Raw genomic sequence first — 22,951 nt, 5'->3', positions numbered from 1 at the left:
AGTTGAATATTTTTTAGGCAACAAGTGCCAATAAACAAGTTTCAATAATGTTATAGTTTTAGTACTTTCAAGGATGTGCAAAGGTTTGCCATTCTATCACTTCTAGTAATAGTTTTTAAATTGGTAAAGAGTTTGCTACTTGGTTTATATTGTGACATGGAATGCATATAAATGGCTTAGAGATTGTGGTTCTCAAATGCATGCAAATTTCGAGGTCTTGTCATGGAATGCGAGGGGATTAGGGAGAATCTTAAAAGAAAACAAATGTTAATTGATTTAGTTAGAGTTTGACGGGTAACTTGGTCACTTACATACGAAGAAGGCACTTTCACCCACAATGTTTTTTGCTCTAAAAATGGCATTTCCTCAGATTATCCATTACCATGTGAATGGACCAATGGTATATATATAACTAGAGTTGATAAATTACATTATAGAAGTTATGTGGATAGGTAATACTAGGGGTTCCAATAATGTCACACTATCAACAAATGAAAGATGGACTTGTCTTGGCGCAACAAGGCTCATGAGGATGTTTAATAAGTGAGAAAAAAAACTCATTTACAAACTTGGAATAATAAACAAATAGACCTTTCATTACTATAAATTTGCAAATAAATTTTCAACCTCTGAATCTTTTGTGTTACCGGTCAAACTTAGTTAATTAGGTTGTACTGCTCAAGCTACTAAATAAAATAGAAATAAGCACAAGGGTGTTTAGATTTGAGATCAAATGACTTAGGTGACTAGGTCTTCAAGATCTAATGAGAGTTTGATGAAATCTGCAATTATGTGGGTTATGTTGGTGCAATCATGTATTGGAATAGTCTAATGCGACTTTGAATTTCAATGTTTAAGTAAATGGTTTAAATAGACTTTGTCATATGATTTGATATGTGATTAAGTGTGTAAAGATTTATAGAACCATATTTAGAGTTTGTTGTTCGACAAGATTGAATGGTATATGATGATGACTTAGCATGGACATGGTAGAATGCCTAGCTAGTGCTTGGAGGTGCATAGTGTTAGTATTAGCCCTTAGAGCCAATTATGAGATGATAGATATAAAAAATTTTATATTATATTTTATTAATAAAAGATAAAGTTTATGATTATTATATTTGCTTTAGATTTGTGCCAGATAAATAAGTATAATAATATCCTATGGTAGTAGGTTCTAGTCTACAGTGTATCAATTGATTGAATTGATAGTGGGAGACTATATATGTTAAAACTAGCATGTAGGTTAACTGATGATTTAATCTCATAAGTCATGGATATAATATATCAAGTTGACACATTAATATATATTAGAGAACATGTACTAAATTGATCCGCCATGAGAATGTTTCATAGATTGTTATATAAGTGTCATAAACATTCTTATAGTAACTATTAGTATAAATATTCCTTAAATCTGAAGTCACTATGGTTTCCTACATAAGGAGTGTTATACTTTAGTATCAACAAATGCTACCTGTAACAAGATGGACTATAAAGTCGATTGCTGGATATGCAATAAATTATGTGGAGGAATGTGAATGATGTATATGAGATCTATCCCTTCTATATAACGGAAGAGATATCTTTGGACCCTTTGATTAAGTAGAACTACTAAAATGCATGACAATACTCAAATAAGTCAATATGAGATATTGAGCTCATTTGGTTAAGTGAGTCTACTTGGAGATCAAGAAATATAAAGATTTATAAGGGGATAACACGGTCTATGCCATATAGATCAATCTAGATATCGAAGATAGAAGGGCCAATTTTTATAAGATAATAGACACAGAAAGGTTAGGTTAGATCTCGACATTCTCATCACTTGAGTAGCAATGATGCATTGTTAGTGGGAGACTGTAGATGCGTTGAGACTAACATGTAGGTCAACTGATAATTTAATCTCATAAGTCATGGATATAAGATATCAAGTTGACACATGGGTATATATTAGAGAATATGTACTGAATTGACCGACTATGAGAATGTTTTATAAATCGTTATATGAGTGTCATAAACATTCTCATAGTGACTATTAGTATAAATAGTCCTTAAACCTGAAGTCACTACAGTCTTCTACATAAGAAGTAGTGTACTTAATATCAACAAACACTACATGTAATAAGGTAAAGTTGATCACAAGGTATGCAATAAATTATTTGAAGGGATGTGAGTGATGTATATGAGATCTATCCCTTTCATATAAAGAAAGTGATATCTTAAGTATGACTACTAAAATGCATGATCATACTCAAATAAGTCAATATGAGATATTGAGCTTATTTGGTTAAGTGAGTTTATACGGAAATCAAGAAACATAAAGATTGATAAGGGGATACACGGTCTATGCCTTATGGATAAATCTAGATATTGAGAATAGAAGAACCAAATTATACAAGATAATAGACACAGAAAGGTTAGGTCGGATCTCGACATTCTCATCACTTGAGTAGCAATGATGCATTGTAGATGTCACTCATTGCTTATATATCTAAAATATTATTTTAGATATATTGCCAATGTTATGAGAACCTATTAGGTCACACACAAAGAACATGTTAATTTAGAGATGAGTTTATTTTAGTTTGACTAAAATATGATGGACCCTAAGATTATATGGTTAATTCTAATCGGAGTTAGACTCATTGAGTTAGACTTAAATGAATCCAACTATTGGATTATTGGATTGAGTCTAATCCGAATTAAACTTATTGGATTAGATCCAACCACTAAAAAGGATTGTCCATTAATAGAGATTAATCAATGGAGCATTAATGAAAAGAAGAGCAAAAGATAAAAACCTTTTGTATTAATTGGATGACCCTTTGTATTCATTAGATGAGTATAAAAGATCATTTTTTATGCATTTGGTGGATGATCAATTCTAATCTCCTCTTCTTCTCTTCTTGGCCAAACCATCCAAGTTGCTAGCATAACGACGGTAGTTATTCTCTGAAGGCTAAGTTAATGCGACAAATGAAGGATGTGTTCGTGTGAATACCGAAGAGGCGTGACATTCTAAATGTGTTAGGATCTATCAAATCAAGTTGCTATCAGATTGTTCCGTTCACGTAACAAAGGTAACACATCGATCAAACATGTATATTGCATTTGTATGGATCTCTAGAGGGATCAATTTTGTTTCACTATATTTATTTATTAGTTTTCGCAAAAGATCCCTATAGTGGTATCAGAGCCGCTTGCGAATGCGTATACATCATTTTAGTTCTATTTCATATGTGATATAGATAACGAGCATGTGTTTATTATGATTTGCATGATTGTATGAGTGGTTTTGTCGAGCAAACAGTTTCTGTTAATCAAACTAAAGGATTGTAGCATCTTCATATATAATATAAGCACGTGCTATAGTCTAATTTCGTTCGACAAATCTTTCATGACCTTATGAGCGGGACTACCTGACAACTCTAGATTGGTATGTGTCACGAGTAGGGTTGCAAATTAGAATTTATAAATTTATCGAAAACCCACAATTAATTCAAATAAATGAAGTATAGGGTCCTCGAGTCGTATTTTTCCAAGGACTAGTAGAAAATCGTTTAAATCAAGCTTTCGTGTGTCGTTCTTTTGGGTTTTTCAAATGAAAACGGGGTTTTGTTGTTTTTCAAATGAAATGTAGAATAAAATTGGCAAGCAAATGAATGAAATGCAATAGTTTAACGAAATGCAATTTAAATCAAATTACCTCCTAATCCGAAATGCAAAAATAAACTAAAACTATAAGAAACCTAACTGTTTAAGTCAAAATCTAAATCTAAGTGCAATCTAATTGGATTTCAATGCTATTGATGCAAGAAAAATGAAACAATTCAATTCAATTCAGTGGAACTTGATGGCTAAATCCTAAAATGCATTGAGAGCTCTTAACCTAAGCTAACTCATTGTGATACAGTCGACTTCGGATTGGCATGGAACAGTGCCAAATCCAGGGTATCAGAAATTCAAAATTAGATTGCAAGAAGGGCTCAGCTAAACAAACTCTAATGCAAATCAAAATCCAAACAAAAGCTAATCATTAACCTAATAAACAAATCAACAAGGTTGCTAACAAATGAGATTGACATAAACATTCAAAATCAAATTACAGAAAATGAAATCAAAAACTGAAACAGAAATGCAGAAACGAAAAAAACTCATCCTCTTCTCCTCTTTTCACTGAATTCTCTCAACTTGGTGTCAAACAAGTTGTCAAATCCCACAATGTGGGTTCAATAATCCCTTGGAAACTTGAAGATGGTCGCCGGAGATGTTTTCTCGCTGCCAGCACCTCAAAACGCCCGGAAAAACCCTCTCCAGGACCGAACAGAGCACTGCGCAAACACGTTTCAGCTGGCAAAACCGAATTTCTCATCTTCCTCTTGCTCCAATCGGATTGATGATGATATAGAGAGGCTCCACGATCCTAAGAGAACCCCTCAAAGGAATCGCGGCGTCTGCTCGTGCTGTGGATGGCCGGAACACGCGAAAATAGGGATGGAAACTGCCGGTGAAACCCTCGCCATCGTGCCTCCTCTGGCTGCCGGAATATACCCAATCGACCGGCTTCAACTTCTTCAGGGGTCAAGGAACGCAATGGAGTTGGATTGGGAGAATGGGACTGCGCCGTTTGGTACGCTTGTGAGCAGAGTGTTGCGTTCGAGACGATGAACAGTGGCGCAGCCAACACCTGTTCATCGATTAATCTGTTGATTTTATACGCCGATTAACTCATTAATCTCAGCCGTCCAATCTTGATCTGACGATGTAGGCTTGATCTGGGGTTTAGGGCAGTCTAGGGTTTGTAAAAATTTGAGGGATCTTGATCGGGCTTGATCTAGGTCATGTCCTCCGTGTGGGCTTGATCAATTTGGGCAAATTGACTCTATTTGGCTTGATTTGATCGCGATTGAGCTCGAGTTTGATCCGATTTGAGCCCTAAAATCAATTAAAACTCAATTAATACAAAAATTACCATTAAATCATGAAAATTATAATCAAACTTCAGATTATGCAATATAGGACAATTAAGATCAAATCGATTCATTTCATAATTTATTTTCATGCAAAAAATCTAAAATGAATCGATTAAAACCCTAACTCATCAAATTCCCCCACACTTACCCTTGAGCGTCCCGCTCAAGTCAACAAAATAAACTAAGGTCGTACCCCCCTAGATCATTCTTAATCATGATTAGAAACAATTGAAAGGGAATTATCTAAGTTGTAGAGTCTCAAAAGCTTAAACCCATGGATTAGACCCTTGTACTCGGTTAACCGCATAGTAAGTTTCACCCTTCATGATTATTTGAGATAAATGCATCATACTAAATCTCACGAGGTTATTTCAGTAAATAAATTTAGTGGCTCTCATCCTAAATTCTAATTCATGATCAAAAGAAAATGGAGCTCACTCAAGCAACTCAAGTTCATGCATTTCCATAGGCTTGCTTGTTTTCTACTCTCCACTATCATTCTTAATTTGGAATCCACATCTATTAGGCTTATTGAAGACATAAAGAGATCATGAACTGAGGCAAATAAAATAGGAATTTAGAAGTAAAATTTCAAGAGAAAAGAATTCAAGAAAAGAGAATAAATGCAAGTGGTAAACATGGGTATAGTTAAATGCTAATCAATGAACCCTTGCCCTTTTTCTGATTTCTTTCTCTTGTATTCCATTTGTTTCAATGTGCTTTTCAGATTCATGAACCAAGGATAAGTCAAACCCATGAGGTTCTCCTTGTTGATACAAACTCTTTTTCTTTTCTCCCTTTTGCTTCAAGATTCACCACATGTGCCATTTTTGTTTTCCCTTTGAAATTTAAGCCAATTTCTTCACATTTAGGTTTCACAAGAGATAAGAAATAGCACCCAATCATTAGGAACCAAAATTCACTTCACATGAAACCATAATTTCAATGTATCATTGGCACGCTTAATTCAAAAAATTACTGAAATTGAATCTGAAAATTGGCTTGTTCTCTCTTGTTTCTTGTTGTTTTTCCTCCATTCTTTTTCCATCATGAAGCTTGATTTATAATGCTAATAAACATGCAAACTTTTGTGCAATTTGAGTGCATATCAGTAGCTCAAAAATTCAAACTCAGCATGAATAGTTAAACAGATTTTGTAATTTTTTCTGTTTTCTTCTTATTTTCTTTTTCTGTTTCTTTCTTCTTCTTGCTGCCATTAACAAAACTAATTATATTCCCAACTTGTTGTCCAATAAGTTCTTGAATTGAATGAGCCTCATTGGTATTCATCAACTTCCCAAGATTTTGAAACTCTAACTTGAACACTTGGCACATTCTGTTTTTTTTTCATTTTGTTTTGTTTTTTTTTCTGATCTGATCTGTTTCACATCTGATTTGTATCCATAGCTTCTTGTATTTCAATCCTTCTTCTCCAAATGAATTTCAGTTGATTTCTTGAAGACAAACTGATTAACTTCATCCCAGCAGCCACACTTTTATTCTTTTCTTTTCTTTTTTTTTTTTCTATTTTTCTTCTTTTCTTTTTTTTTCTGCTGCAATTTCGAATCTGAGTTTGTGCCCATGATTATCACACATCAATCCCACTTCTTTGACTGAGTTCAAATGATTTGTTGAATCAATCCAAGCCAAACTTATTCCCAACTTCAAAGCTCCTCATAATTATTTCTTTTCTTTTCAAACTTTCACTGTTTTTTTTTCTGTTTGATTTCAATCCAATCTTGTTGATCTTGCTTCACAAGTTCTTGCACTCCAATTCTATTTCTTCAAATAAGCTTTGCAATTGGTTTGTTGAAGCTCAAAACTTGCACACTTGACACATTGGGTACTTATCTTGGTTTACAAACTCAATTCCCACATTTTGAATCATCCTTCTTCACCATCATTTATGAACATTTCTTTAACATCCTTCTTGTGCCAAAATCCAGCCATGAAACCAATTATTATTAGTGCCCAAATCCGGCCACTAAACAATTAACTTCTTATTTTTCATCTTCATAATCTCTCATCAATAGAAAACCCTCCAAATGACTCCTCAATGCATTACATTGCAAGCATGACTCAATGCACTCTGATATCAACTCATTTCCACTCAATTCAGTAATTCAAAATCAAAGAGACCAATGAGAGGTTAGAAATAACTCATGTTAACCTTGCTTGGCACAATTTGGGCATTTACCATCTCATTCTTTTTGGAAAATTCACATCTTCATGTATCCTCACAAAAATCATCGTAACATCACATAATAATGAAGATCTGAATTACTTCACATAAAATTTCATTGGCACCTTGCTACAACCCAAAATTGGCACAAACAACCCAAATTTGGCACACTTCTCATTCTTTTCTCAATTTTTTTTCTTCAAAAATTCACACCTCCTCCCCCACACTTAAATCTTTGACCTTCTCGGGCAAAGGAACATTAATAACAATCAAAAATACCCATGTCCAAGAGAGCATGAAAATTGAATCGAAAATGGGGGTGAAAATATCAATTGAAAATGGCTAAACATGGATAAAGCATGAAGTTGTATGGTTTATGGGGGAAATTTTAAAAAAACCTAGATAAAAGTGGACCCATCATAGATATTGTAGCCTTGAAAGAAAACAAGCAAGTTCTAGTGTGGCAATCACCTAAGTGCTTCACACAAAATGGGTAAACCTCACTAGGTAGAAAAAATCACATTATTTCAATTTCATCATTCTAGGTTCCATCACTAAGGACAATCTAAGTTTTCAAAAATGTTCATCTATGGACTTAAATTTCTAGAATAATCAATCAAATTTAATTCACTTTCAAGAGCTTCTAACATGATGTAAAGAAGTCCTAGGGGGGATACATTTATTCCCTACCCTAAACCATGCATGCAGTGAACTTCAAGAATTTATTTCAAACCAAAATGCTCATGATAATGGAAAGTTGCTACTGATTTAAAACTGAAAATTAAAAAGAAAAATAGGAAATGGTATTAACAATAAAAAGAAAGTGAAAAGTTGGAACAAACTCCCCTGAGTCCTGGCGGTTGTAGACGATTCAGCAATAAAATCCACGTCGATAATGGAATGGATCGGGGAGAGGTAAGCATCTTCATAATATGGCCATGAATGTGTTGAGTTGCTTCCTTAAAATTCTTCACCTCCTTGGATGTCATCTCAGGTGGTCGAAGTCGACTCAGTAATATCTTCCACCCTGGAGGTGGAATTGCTGTGGGTGATGTGAATCGAACTTCCTGTTAGGATCGGTTGGTTCGCTAGAGGGGGTGAATAGCGTTTTTCGATTCTTCTTGATTGTTTCTCTGCAAGAGTGTTAGCGGAAGCAAAATATAAAAGGGAAAATAATAGATCAACGCTAACCCGGTTTGTTTACTTGGTATCCACCTCCGTAGAGGTAACTAATCCAAGGATCCACACGCACGCACACACCCGATGCACTATGAATCTTCTCCTTCTCGAAAACCTCGAAGGCGGAGAAACCTTTACAACTCTTTTGATCTCCTCAAAATGATATGAAAGAATGTTCAGGAGGAGAGGAAGAAAGCAAAGAATAGAGAACAAACACGTTCTCAAAAGAAGCACAAAGTAATGAAAGAATAGCAGAATTCTTGAGTTGATGTATTGGATATGTTGTTTGCGCATAGGAAGTCATCATAGTAGCGTATGAATTGTCTTCTAGGATTTCACCTCACGGTTGCATATAAAGGCCAATCTGAGCGCCTGAAAGTCCTTCTGAGCGCCTGCAAGTCTTTCCGGGTGCCTCCACATCATCCCATTGATCCACTTTTGATGCTGACTCGGCATCTTCCGGGTGTTTGGATGCTGACATGGAGGTTGCCGGATCAACTTTGACTCTGCAATGTCTTATCCCTATCTGGGCGCCAGGGGCCTTTTCGGGCGCTTGGAGGCTGAGGTGTTTCAATCATTGGGACTTTACCACCTCTTTTGCGTCGCTGGCCCGATCGGCTGACGTTTGGGCACCTGGATCCCTTCCGAGCGCCTGAACCGTTCTGTCATCTAGATCTAGATAAGGGAGCCTGGAACTCAAAGTTCCAGTTCCTCCTTTCCTGCATCACAAGTTAGTCTAAAATAAAACATAAGTAGGAATTTTACAGTTTTAGCAAACTATCTGGTCTTAAATTTTAGATTTCTAGTGAAACCCTAGGATAGACTAATGCGTACTATTCCTCTTTCCGGGAACGCGTCCTAACTCCACTTGGGAGATACCTTTTGCAAACCTGATCCTCCAAATCTGTCAGACTTTTGCTCATCCTCTGATCCTTGGCCCCCAAGACTTCCACCGCTAGACTCCGATCCCTTAGACCAGCTTAGACTTTCCTGCCTGGACTCTAATTTGCCAAGTCTTCCTGTCCAGTCCTCTTGACCAGGACTTCCTTTCTCAATCCTCTTGACCAGGACTTCTTTGCCCAGTACTCCAAATCAGGACTTCCTTGCCCAGTTCTCCTAAACAGGACTTCCTTTACCTAGCCACAACTAGGACTCCCTTGTGCTACCTGCACACTTAGTTGAGCTCATTAGTCAATTTCACAGACTTAACTTGAATCCTTTTTCATTATCAAAACTCTGGTTCGATCATCTAGTGCTCCCTACACCAATAGTCTACCTAGTGGCTAGTCCTAACTGGAGGTTAGGCAAGGGAATGTCCAAACAAGTAAAGGATGATCAGATGATTGACACGTGAGAAGTCTAGAGTGACTAGTCCTAACTGAAGGTTAGACAAGAAAAAGTCCAAGCAGGTCAAGGGTGATCGAATGTTTGGTAGGTGGGAAGTCTACCGACTGATTAATCCTAACTGGAGGTTAGGCAAGGGTAAGACTTAGGTAAGCCTTGTAGGTCAAACAGACTACAGTCAGGCTTAGGTTGTTTATTTATTTATTATATGATAATCTTGTAGGAACCAGGAGCTGGAAGCAAGACTGAGGAAGCATAACAAAAATAGTCAAACCAAACCCAGAGTTAATTCATGTCTAACTTGGTCATAGAGATTGGGTAAGTGGGAAGTATACTGAGTGACTAGTCATAACTAAAGGTTAGGCAAGGGAAAATCCAAGCAGATCAAGGGTGCCCAGATGTTTGACACGTGGAAAGTCTACTGAGTGACTAGTCCTAACTAGAAGATAGGCAAGGGAAAGTCCAAGCAGGTCAAGGGTGATCAGATATTTGGCAAGTGAGAAGTCTACTGACTGACTAATTCTAACTAGAGGTTAGCTATGGGTAAGGCTTAGATAAGCCTAGTAGGTCAAACAGACTACAATTAGGCTTAGGTTATTTATTTATTTATTGTATGCTAATCTTGCAGGAACTAGGAGCTAGAAGTAAGACTGAGGAAGCATAACAGAAGCAACCAAACCAAGCCCAGAGTCAACTAATGTCTAACTTGGTCAATGAGATTGGGTAGGTGGGAAGCAATCAAGTGATTAGTCCAAACTGGAGGTTAGGTAAGGAAAAGTCCAAGCAGATCAAGGGTACTCGAATGTTTAACAGGTGGGAATTCTACCGAGTAACTAGTCCTAACAAGAGGATAGGTAAGAGAAAGTCCAAGCAGGTCAAGGGTAATCGGATATTTGATAGGTGGAAAGTCTACTGACTAACTAGTTCTAACTAGAGGTTAGGCAAGGGTAAGGCTTAGGTAAGCCAAGTAGGTCAAACAGACTATAGTTATACTTAGGTTGCCTGTTTATTTGTTGTATGCTAATCTTGCATGAACCAGGAGCTAGAAGCAAGACTGAAGAAGTATAATAGAAGCAGTCAAATCAAGTTCAGAGTCAACTCAGGTCAAACATGGTTGAACCCATTCCAGGCGCCTAGATCATACTCAGGGCGCCTAGATCATACTCAAGGCGCCTAGAACAGTCCAGGCACTCTGGTTAACTCCAGGCACATGGATCGATTCTAGGTACCCAGACAATCCAAGCGCGCCGATCTAGTCCAAGCGCCCGAACTAGGATGAAGAATCGACTTGGATAAAGACCGACGAAATTGGATCTTATTGAATTTGGCCGGGGCACCTGGATCCCTTTCCGTGTGCCCGGAAGAGTCTTTATAAGGTCCATACATGAAAGATCAAAGGCCCATACGTGAAAGATCAAAGGGAAGAGGCTGGAGGTGAACAGCAAGCAACGAGGCACGTAAAACCCTAGTTTTTCCCTTTCCTATCTCTATTCTTCGTTGCCGCCCAAGCTCTCTAGAGCCTCTTCCACCCATAGCCGATTGCCGATGAAGGTCACCACCTGAGAACAAGTCAAGCACCAGTAGCTTTCTCTTCCTCTCCTCTTCTATTGGTGTCGGATTGAAGCTATGTCACCGCCGCCACTACTAGTTCTCCCCTGTTCCGTCGATGATTAGGGTTCTGCCACCTTTGGAATCCTTGTTCAGCCTTGTTGTTGTCGTCGAATCATTCGCTGGAGGAGCTTCCACAGAGTTCTTTGTTGAACAGAGGAGTTGCGGCTTCCGGAACCACGGATAGCAGTTAGGGAACTTCGTGTGCCTATGGAGTGTTTTTCTATTTTTCAAAAAGTGTTTCGGTCCTTGTTTTCCTTTTTCTATTTTCTAGAAATTTGATTCTCAGTGATAGTTAGAAAGCCCCGGAAATGATTGTGACATGTGTTGTTATATGTTTCTGACATTAGGATTTTTTTCTCGTATTGACCGTTACTGCTCATTGGCTAGTACCTAAGACCATGACGTGACTTGAGACTTTGAAAGTCATCCTGAAAATCACTTTGCATGGATCACTAGTAGAGGCGGTATTTCGACAAGGACCGCACGATTGATGCCCTTTTCGCTGAATGTCATACGCTAGGTATGAGTAGAATAATTTGTTATTCTAAAAATTTTAATTCTTGCCATATTTTGTACTTGTTGTTCCCTGTCTATGCTTGCATGTGTTGTAATAATTAGTTTTAACTATTATTTTTATTTATGTTGCATATGTTTACGAAACGTGTAAACACGCGTATTGCACTGGACGATCCCAACAATCGTAACGTTGAGGAGCTGCATCGACTACTACAAGCTATTACTACTCTCAGTCAGTAATCTTTGTATCACTTTTTGTACTTAAGTTTCTTAGGATGGTATAAGTTTATCAATCCTAACATATTTATAAAAGCAACAAACTCATTCTCATAAGAGGAAAGTTATTATAGTGAAATGCCTGTCAGAAACAATCAAGGATTATGGGCCTTGAAGTAGCAGTCTATGGCTGTGAACTAAGTAAAAATAAATTTGTTCATATTTATTCTTTTTGCTGCACTTTTTTGATATCATATAATTGTGTTTTATGCAAGATTTCTTAAAAGAGTAAAAATGTGAAACATCGATATTCAACCCCCCTCTAGCACTCTTACTCAATCTTATAGTATTTTCTTAGAAAACTATTTTTTCATGATATTATTTGACATAAGTAATGTATGTATGACATTTTATGGTTTTTTAAAAATTATATAATTACTTATATATTTTTGAATTCGATCTAAAAATTAAAAGTATAATTTTTTGTATCAATCGACTGATATTATTAATCAGTCAACTGATTTTTACATTTTTCACTAAAATAGATTTGTTTAAGGTGTTTAGGCTCATTCTAAGTAACTTAACTATCACTAACCATATAATTTACTTAGATAATCATTCAAAGGTAATTTTTTTTATGAGAATAAGGAAGGGATGTTAAAAAGGGGAAGATAAAGATTTAAGGAAGAGGTTTAGATTCAAGGTTAAATTTTTAACCTCATGACTTAAACTTTTGGATTTCCTAAAGGTTTAGGAACTCCAAAATTATTGATGGTGCAAAGATAGAAGTTGGAGCATACTTGAGGGGGAGGTCTGTTGGGATATATACCAGAATCCTAGCTATGTAAATAAGCATTCTGAAATAAGAATCATATTTGGTCAAAATTTGCAAGTGCCCATTTAATCTATATTGTAGATAAGCATGGTGTGCGGAGTCACACACAAAAGACCATGTTATCAGTCCCTTGTAGATTATAAACAGTGTTCACAACCAAAATGGATTGGACAAACCATTGGAGTGGTTGTAGTGTAATTTGGTCTTAGTCCGTCTTGACTATAGAATTACACTAGTACACTAAGTGTGTATTGAGCAGGACCATCTGAGGATTGTTCAATTTATGCTGACTATATAATCGAACTAAACCTCTGTTACTATAGATGTACATGCTCTTAATCCCGATATAATAACAAACACATGTGCTTAGTATGTACTTCTTTAATTCATCAAAGGGTGAGATTTAGATCGATAGATCAAAAGACCCGATGAGTTGGGAAGTAGTATTATGTACATGGTATGTTGTTAATTATAGAAGGAAACTGTGTCCTATAATCTAGGTTGATGATGTCCCCTTGAGGAGCTCATAAAGATTATCATGTAAACCCTGCAGGTGGACCTTGTCCGCATGATAATAAGGTTGAGTGGTACTACTCTTGGATTAGAAGTTGATTAAATTCGAGTTGTCAGTAACTCATTTAATTGACGGACATACGATATCTTAAACACAGGGAGACTAATGTACTCATAATAAGAAGGAGCCCATATTATAATATGGGATTGGTGCGGTAGTGCAATAATAACTCTCTAGTGGAATGAGTTATTATTGATGGACTTAAGCTGTGTGTTCGGTAAAGAACATGGGAAGCTTAAACCCATCGGGAGACCAAAACCAATTCCTCCTCTAGGTCCCTACTGTAGCCTCTAGAAATCCTCAAGTCCACCTTGGAAGAATTCGTGAAGAAACTAGGCATTCGAACCCATACAAGGTTGTGTAATCGATCAGTTGATCGATTACACACCTTGGTAATCGATCAGCTGATCGATTACCAAGCCTCATGGGAGATCGACTGGTAATTGATCAGTTGATCGATTACCAGCCTGGTAATCGATCACCTGATCGATTACCAGTGTTAATAAGAAAAAGTAGCGATGTTTAATCGATTCCTCGATCGATTAAACACCTCGGTTCGAATTGGAAACTTTCGAAATCATACCAAATTCTCTGATTAATTGATTGATTGAAATCATACCAAGTTTGATCCAAATCATACCAAGTTTATGATACAAATCATGCCATATTTGGGAGATGGCTAGGCTATAAAAGAAGGGGCTTGCCAAGGGTTGAAGACACGACACAAGCCTTAGGTGGCCGAGACTCTCTCGACAGCCAACCCCTTCTTCCTCTTTTCTTTTCTCCAAACAAGGAGAAGGAAGAAAAGTTTAGCTAGCCATCGGAGAGGAGAATTCTGGTGGAGAAATTCTTGAAAGATCGTTGCCCACACAACGTTCGAGAAGAGGAGAGGAATACAGCAGAAGATCAAGAGGTCTTCGGGTACAAACTTGATAAGGTATAATTTAATGTTTCTGCATAAGTTAAATTATTCCTTTATATTAGATTCTGTAAACCAAACACAAGAGCCCAATGATCTAAATGAGTCGATCAAACTTCGTTTGATCGACTATGAGGGCAACTTGAGATCGTTTCCGAGAAAATTTTTATTCTGCAAGAATCTACCGGAACGGTTTTTCAAGACTTTCCCATCAAGGTCTACATTGATGGGCTTTCCGCAAGTGTACGGAATGTCGTCAAGTAATAAAAAGATATCGAACCACAGGGAATATGTATTAGCTATAGTGATGTCACTAAGATAGTTATCTAGACTCGGAGGGGAACGGATTGGTTGAGGATGTTGGTTGTGTGTGTGAAAGAAAGAGAGATTGGCTTGGGGTTTATGGATGAGATGGATGAGTCTAGAATTTCAGATTCATATCAATGCTAAGTGAAGTCCCTAATTCATGTTTGTTCCCTTACTCTCAATGTTTACCACCTTGTAGGGATTCTAACCAAAATACCAACTCGACCTCGTCAGGCTTTGTTGGCATTTGACCTTAAAGTCCTATGTGGTGGCCCTCTAGTAAAGGTGACACCAGAAAGTCCGATTAAAGGCATTCCTCCTGTCATGAGGCGCCCCGGGTGTACGATCCAACGCCATACCCTCTGTCACCGAGTACCCTATTAAGGACCTTGTCCTAGTGGCCTACCACCATTAGATATCCCTTATGGGGGTTTACCACTATGTAGGAATCACTTCAGAAGGTCCGGTTAAAGGCTTTCCTCCTGTCAGAGGCGCCCCGGGTGTACGATCTTATGATCTCCCTACACAGTAATCTACCCCTCATAATCATGCATATGCATTCACACAAACATTTCATCAAACACATTCAAGGCACGGCAAATGTAAATATTTCATTGAATAGGGAAAATGATATAAACTAGTTCATACATCACCATCATTACATAGATGTTCATCCTACATCCTAAACTCAAGGATCTACTCCATTACAAGGATTACAACAAGAATACATGAAAATAGTCATCCACAAAAGAGGGGAAGACTGCGTGGACATCCGTTGAAGATCTTCTCGCTCTGGTGTAGGATGGATCGATGGAGATGAAGTGTTTAGGGCCTCCCCACGGCCAAGACCTAGGATTTTGAAAGTCCTTCAAAAGGTGCTTGTATTTATAGGCCCAAACACACCCCCAACATGCCCCCGTCACACGGCCGTGCTTAGGAGGCAGGCCCATGTGTAGTCGCTTCACTGTTTGGTAGGCGTGTCTGTGAGGCACGGCCATGTCTAGGTGTGGCATTGGAAATGCGACACGGCCGTGTCTAGGAGGCACGGCCATGTGAAGTCGCTCACTGTTTGGTAGGCACGGCCGTGTCTGTGAGGCACGGCCATGTCTAGGCGTGGCACTGGAAATGAGACACGGCCGTGTCTAGGAGGCATGACCATGTACAAAATGACACACGACCGTGTCTCCCAAGCACTGCCCCCAAACTGGACTGCATCTAGAAGGTGGGCACGGTCGTGCCTTTTAGCATGGCCTAGAGGTGGAACCAGTCGAAACATCATGAATCAAAGTTGTAGAGCTTGAAGTTGGATCCATTTTGATAGGTGGCACGACCCATGGTTTAATCGGAGCTAAAAGTTATGCCCATTTTACTTTTTATCTACAGAGTAGTCCGGATGAGACACGGTCGTGTTCGAGCCTTGTAAAGTGAGGCACGACCTTGGAAATAATGAGGCACGGCCGTGCCTCATAGAGAGGTCCCTTTTCTGTAGGATAAGCACGGCCGTGCCTATTGGGCACTGCCTAGAGTGGGTGCCCTTCTGTTGGATCAACACGGCCCGGAGTTGAAAGTATTCTGTAGAAGAGGCATTCCCATGCCTTTTATCACGGCTTAGAGGAGAAATCCTTGGGAACGCTCTGAAACAAAGTTGTAGATCTTGAAGTCCTCTTCAATTTGGTATATGGTACGTCTCATGGTTCTATCAGAGCTAAGAGTTATGGTCATTTTACCTTTGGTCTGCAAAGCAGTCCAACTGAGACACGACCGTGTTTTCAACCCTGGAATGATGAGGCACGGCCGTGCCTTGTGAAAGTTGAGGCACGACCATGCCTTGTGAGGCACTGCCTGGGGAGGTCAAACACGGCCCCGAGAGCCTCTAAAACACTTCAAATGACTTTCAAACTCATCAAAATGTGCTTCAATCTCCATTCCTTGCTCCACCATCAATAATGCATCGTTTTGGCTCTAAATCGCATCCTGTCATTCAAAATATACAAAGAGCAGATCTCCAAGCAAAAGTGTTGAAATATGCAATTATAAAAGAATAAGGTGTGATAAAGTGTAGCATATGCAATGAATCACAAGTAGATGAGCGTTAAAACAAGACTAAAAATCCTATATGATCTACGCTCATCATACATTAAAGGCATGAATTGGATATGAAAGGATGAAAATAAAAGAATTTGAGAATAAGTGAATGAATGAAGGATTGTGTACTCTAGGTTGAGTATTTGATGAAATGGAAGATAGGTAACCTTCATTTTAAAGGATTGGATTGGATAAGATGAATGGATCTTGAGAAAAGATTTTTGATGTGTGCCAAGGGGGAAATATAGGGTTTAAGTTACGAAACCCACATTTATGCTTTGGCATGAGAATAAAGATGATGAAAGAGGTTGGACTAATGAGTTAGCTTAACTTAAATATATTATCAAACATAAAAAAGGGGGAGATTGTTGATACAATCAACCTCAGATCAAGGTTGACCAAGTTGGCCAAGCTGGGTTTGACTCAAGTTGGGTTATGAGTTTGATCAATATGTTTGTTAGGTGTCAAGTAGGTCTAGATTAACTAAATACTTAATGGTGGAAAGTCCAAGTGGGTCATGAAGGATCAGACACTTAGCACGAGATGGAAAGTCCAAGTGGATCATAGAGGACCAGACACTTGACACGAGATGAAAAATCCAAGTGGATCAAGGTTGACTGGACACTTTATGATTGAAAGTTCAGTAAGAAAGTTGGCAAGAGAAAAATCCAAGTGGATCAAGGTTGATTAAACACTTGATGATTTGAAGTATAGACAAATCAAGGTTGATCGGATGTTAGACAACAACCAGATACTAGGCAATGACGAAGCCCCAGTAGGTCAAGGTTGATTAGATACCGGGCAACGATGAAGTTCTAATAGGACAAGGTTGATCATATACTAGGCAATGGGACATCTTGACAGGTCAAGGATGACCGAATGTCATGTAAAAGAAGTCGGAAATGATATAGTAAACTTCCGAAGGTTATAACTTTTGACTCATATATCAGAATGAGATGATATTTGATGTCAAATGAAACTCGTTCAAAGATGTATCTTTTTACTTAAATTGATTTTACTGATTATGTGTATCATTTGACTGATTTGGATCAGAACCAAACAGAAGCAAATTGATTCAATTGATCAGGGTAATTAGTCAACTGATCAAGGTAATCAGTTGACTGGTGTTATTTTAGAAGTGTACAGAAATGAATCGATTCGACTGATTGACAAGTCAGTCAACTGATATTTGAAAATCGATAAAATTAGATAGATTTCAGAAGGTTCAAAAGTCGTTATTTAATCGTTGACAAAATCAGTCGATTGGTAGAGGATATCAGTCGACTGATGGTCGAAAATCAACTCTAACTGTATAAGTTGGATTTCATTTGAAGGAGAAGAAGTCAGTTCTTTGGGGTTTGAGGAAAAAATGATGCTGCATTTTCATACCAATAAGAGACTATTTCAAGTAATAAGAAAGCATCTAAAGTAAAATCTCATTTGAAAAGGTTTTTTTTTCATTTGTATTTGTATTCTTGTTTCTTGTTGTATTATTATATTCTTGTAAGAACAAATTTGTGAGAGGCTTCTCCGCCTCTGGAAGGTATCCGAAAAGGAGGAGTTGATAGTGGAGGTAGATAGCTCGGAGTGGACCCTTGGATTAATCGCCTCAAGGAGGCGGATACCAAATAAAATTCAAGAGTTGTAAATGTGGAGTCACGTTTGAATCAAAGTTTTCGCTGTGTATTCAAACGACAAAAATAAGATCAAAACAAAAAGCGATCAGAACTATTCAACCCCCTTTAGCTCGCACGTGTCCTAATAATATACACATACTTTGAGCCTTAAGTTAACTTTTTAAGGTTTAATTTTTATGTTATCAAGTTGAGTCTTCACGATCTGTACCTCATTTATATAGGATTTGCTTTTAACCCAAGATTTTTCTATTTGCCTATAAAATATATTTAATAATTTAAGCAAATTATTACGAATTAATTCTTTTACCTTTGAATCACTTTCCTCTTCACTTGAAGATTCATTCTCTATGTTGGAAATCACTACAAAAGCTTAGTTCATGAGTATCCTTTGGATCGGCTTATCATCTAAAGACTCAATATCAGTATCATCCCATGTGCCCTTGAGTGTCTTGTGTTTCCTTTTATTTTCCTCTTTTTTTCTTTACTTATTGGAATTCATTTTGAGATGGTATATCTAGTTTAATTTATAAGTTCTCGGACTTCATTTTGAGATGGTATATCTAGTTTAATTTATAACATGTGGGAACTTTCTTTTGATTTTTTTTATGCCCTTATTCCTTTTCATCATTTTATTTACCAAGTGAGCAAATTGTCTATCTTCATCTTTACTAGTGCAGAGCTGATAAAGGGGAAGATGATGATGATGATGAGTCATCCTTAACCACAAATGCAACTTTCATTTTCTTGCTTTAGCTCTCTTCACCAATGTGTTTTTCCTAGTGAAGTTCCTATTTGCTGATAAGTCTTACAATAAACTAGTGGTGTGGGGGGAACTATATCCATTTCCTCCCCGGTTCTTCTCCAAAATAATCTCAAACACTCACCGCCAATTTGACCAACCAATTCACCACCGTTCATTGCTAGAAAGATGAAATTGACTATATATTTGGAAAGCTCTCAACCTAAGCTATCCATTGGTACCACTTTTGCGAGGAAATATCACGACTTACAATGAATCTGTTGGCCCTCTTCTCTTATCGGAGTTGCACAACACATTTTTTTACTGTCGCTATTGGTTCTTGTCATAAAAAATCATAGTTTGAAGAAGCTTAGGCTCAGTTTTAATACTTAGAGTATGATTTTGGTGACTGTGTTGACCGTGAGTGGAAGTAAAACTCTAGCTCACTTTTTGATTGTTGGTTCGATTTTTAAATATTTAGGAATGAAAATTTTAAATTTTGATTAATTAATTAAGTTATATTTTGTTCTGTGTTAAAGAAAATAGTTATGAGGATTGATGAATCATTGTGTCAACTAAAACCAATAGCTAAGGTCGAAATTTTTGAATTTAAATTTATTTTCATCTCTTTAAATTTGAAATTTAAGCTTTTGGATTGTGAAAATTGACCTATAGTAATATTTAAAAATTTTAAAATATTTAGCTTATATTTTTTTAAAATATTTTTGAGTTTTTAGAGTTGGATAATTTAATGTTGGAAGTGTTGATGCATTATAATTATGAAATATAATTTTTAAAAATTATTATATGTAGTTGTGAAGTAAAATATAAAGTTTGTGACTTTTAGAAAATTTTATTTACTATTTATTTCTGAATTATTGAAAAAAATAATTATTAAATTAAGTGATTATATTTCTAAAATATTATATTAATGATAAATTAGGTGAAATAGCAATATTGAGATATTTTAAGAAAATGAGAGATGAACCTACTTCAAACACATGACATCTCCCCCGTCCACCACCTCCTTCTCCTTGCCTCCTCTGCCATATCTTGATGCAGATTCGAATGAGTATTCTAATGATTCTGGGCTAAGAAAGAACATCCTTGAGTATAATCAAAATCTTACTTGGTAATCGGTTGAGAGATAATATGGTAAATAATTATTTAGTAGCATATATTAAGCGAGATGTTGATAATGAAATTATTATTCAGTATTTTCAAAGTATACCATCTTAAAAGTGTTATTGTAAAAAATATATGAAATTAATATATGATTTTTATTATATATTTTATATTGTATTAATTTTTTAATTTATTAAATTCGCTCCCATAATTAAACATACTATCTGGGTCATTGCAATAAACTATCTCATTTGTCCTTCGACATGAAATAAATATTTACCATTTTAGGGAATTCATTTAAAGCACAATGCTCTCGTTTTCATAAGAAAATTGAGGAGTTGATGAAGTCGACAGACAAGATTAGAAAGAGGGCACAATGTTCTCATTTTCATATGGAGATGCATATCAACCAAATAATGCCTACTTAAATTGCAAAACTTATATTTTCTAAAAGGGAGTTGGTGAAAATATAAAGACACATGTAAATAACATGATCGAGTTCAAATTTCAAGGTAAAATGAATTCTTCCGTCAAGAGGCCGGAAAGATAAAATCAAGCTTCCTATCCAAATTTAGCCAACCTAATCATACTGTCTTCCCACTCCAAGGAAACAAATTAAAAACTTCTCAATCATCATTATCATGGTGAGGCAAAAAGAAAAGTTCCCTTATCTTTCAAGGCAAAGGAAAGAACATGCACATCTTCCTTTCTTTTTATTATTTAATTTTGAGTACCCAACCAAGTGAGATTCAAATAGTACAAAACAACCCTAGTTAGCCAATGCTAGTCGTCTCCATCCAGAGCAAAGGGGCTTGTGATAAGAATTTAGGCACCAACTAGCCGGGAAAAGGGACAAGATAACAACATTATTAAAGGGGCTCCATTAGCTAGTGGATGGAGTGTGGAATGCATACTCCCCTTCCATTTACTAATATCTGCGTCCAACAGAATCCAGATGCTCGTCTATTCAGCAACCATAACCATGAGCAATTTAGTCATGATCCCAATCAGTATTCTCAAAACCATTTGGAAAGTCAATCCGTCGCAATTATATTGAAGACCGAATGATAATGAACAGAATTGACATGCAGACCGGCCTGCACGTGTGCATCACTGTAGAGCAATAGTTATCCTCTTGTTAAGCCGATCCAAATGAGTTCTACTATGCTAGGCATGCATACAAATGTCGATCTACTAGTTATATAGTAAGTATCTAATTTCCTGGATCTTTGGAGAAAATGGAAAGGCAATCTTTTCCTCGAACAAATCAGAATCGCACTTGTGTAATCGCTTATGCAATCCACAAACCGTCTTCCCTCAATTTGTTCTTCTTGCTTTCTCCGTGACAGAAACGGCGACAGTTTTGTTTCATTTGGAAGCGGAAATATTATACAAGTGTATCGTCTTCTTTGCTTTCACCAGTGATATGGACTCAGATGCTATTATGGATTCATTCTCTCTTTAATTAGACAATTCCTCTGCCTTCCAGCAATCAACTTCCTTCTGTGGATCTCGAAGTCGATATTTTTAGGTCACGAATTAATCATCGGGTCTTCGACACAGGAAGTGGAATTGGAGATGCCTGTGCTCTGACTTCCGCCATGGTCCTTTCTCCAAACTTGCAAAGTGTTCAACTGCTCTGATGATGATGAAAGCCGTTTGATAAAAAGGCTCGATGAGGCGTACCACACTACGGCATCCTTCAATTAATGGCGCTACCACCATGGTAGATGACCACGTCAGTGGCGACTGCGGATCCCTATAAAAGGCCACCTTGCAGCGTGTGTCTGCCACACTGCTCTGCTATCTGCTACTGCCTTCTCTTTTCTCTGTCTCTCTCTCTCTCTCTCTCGGTCTCCGCCGACAGATGGATGCTGTCAATGGCGTCGTGAAGCTTTCGCTCGAAGGTTATGAAGCTGAAAGGGTGGCGGCTGACGCGGTCAATGAGGAGGAGGTGGACTTGTCGCGCCGCGCGCAGTGGCTGCGCGCAGCGGTGCTGGGCGCCAATGACGGGCTCGTCTCGACGGCGTCACTGATGATGGGCGTCGGGGCTGTGAAGGACGACGCGAAGGCGATGGTGCTTTCCGGGTTCGCGGGTCTGGTAGCCGGCGCGTGCAGCATGGCCATAGGGGAGTTCGTGTCGGTGTATTCGCAGGTGGACATCGAAGTGGCGGTGCGGAAGAGGAGGGAAAAGCAGAGGGCAGCGGCGATGGTGGAGGAGGAGGAGCTGGGAAAGCTACCGAGCCCGTTTCAGGCTGCGGCGGCGTCGGCTCTGGCGTTCTCGGTGGGAGCGGTGGTTCCGCTTCTTGCGGCAGGGTTCATCGGGAGCTACAGGTTGAGGCTGGAGGTGGTGGTGGCGGCGGCAAGCGCGGCGTTGGTGGGGTTCGGGTGCGCAGGGGCTACGCTGGGACGGGCGCCGGTGGTGAGGTCGTGCGCAAGGGTGGTGGTGGGTGGTTGGGCGGCCATGGCTGTCACGTTCGGGCTCATGAGGTTCGTCGGCGCCAAGGCGCTTTGAATATAGTCATCATCGAATCCTCCTATGGAGTTGCTAAATTTTTATTTGATAAAATGTCTGCTTAAGTGGCCGTTTTAATTACTAATAAATAGTTGATGTAATCGAAGCGGTTGCCATGGAATCTGCAACTATAAATACGTAGCGAAATGGATGGTTGTTCACGCTTCTTTCACAGTTCATAGTACATAAAAT

At 38.0% G+C, this 22,951-nt stretch overlaps 1 protein-coding gene across 1 annotated transcript; it reads left to right on the top strand.

The window, feature by feature from the left end:
* The first annotated feature begins 22,052 nt into the window (after window positions 1-22,052).
* LOC141835226 (vacuolar iron transporter homolog 1-like) lies at window positions 22,053-22,951 on the top strand. Its single transcript, XM_074722655.1, has one exon. The coding sequence runs from the start codon at window positions 22,112-22,114 to the stop codon at window positions 22,757-22,759; it is 648 nt and encodes a 215-aa protein (XP_074578756.1). The 5' UTR covers window positions 22,053-22,111; the 3' UTR covers window positions 22,760-22,951.

Source organism: Curcuma longa, chromosome 9, assembly GCF_044706935.1.
Source record: "Curcuma longa cultivar G26 ecotype Majalengka, Jawa Barat chromosome 9, ITB_CL_G26_1.1, whole genome shotgun sequence".
In the NCBI taxonomy this organism is placed as follows: Eukaryota; Viridiplantae; Streptophyta; class Magnoliopsida; order Zingiberales; family Zingiberaceae; genus Curcuma; species Curcuma longa.
This window is presented reverse-complemented; position numbering and strand designations above follow the sequence as displayed.

Coding starts and splice junctions, on each gene's coding strand:
- LOC141835226 (XM_074722655.1), top strand. CDS start 22,112: ATGGATGCTGTCAATGGCGTCGTGAAGCTTTCGCTCGAAGGTTATGAA.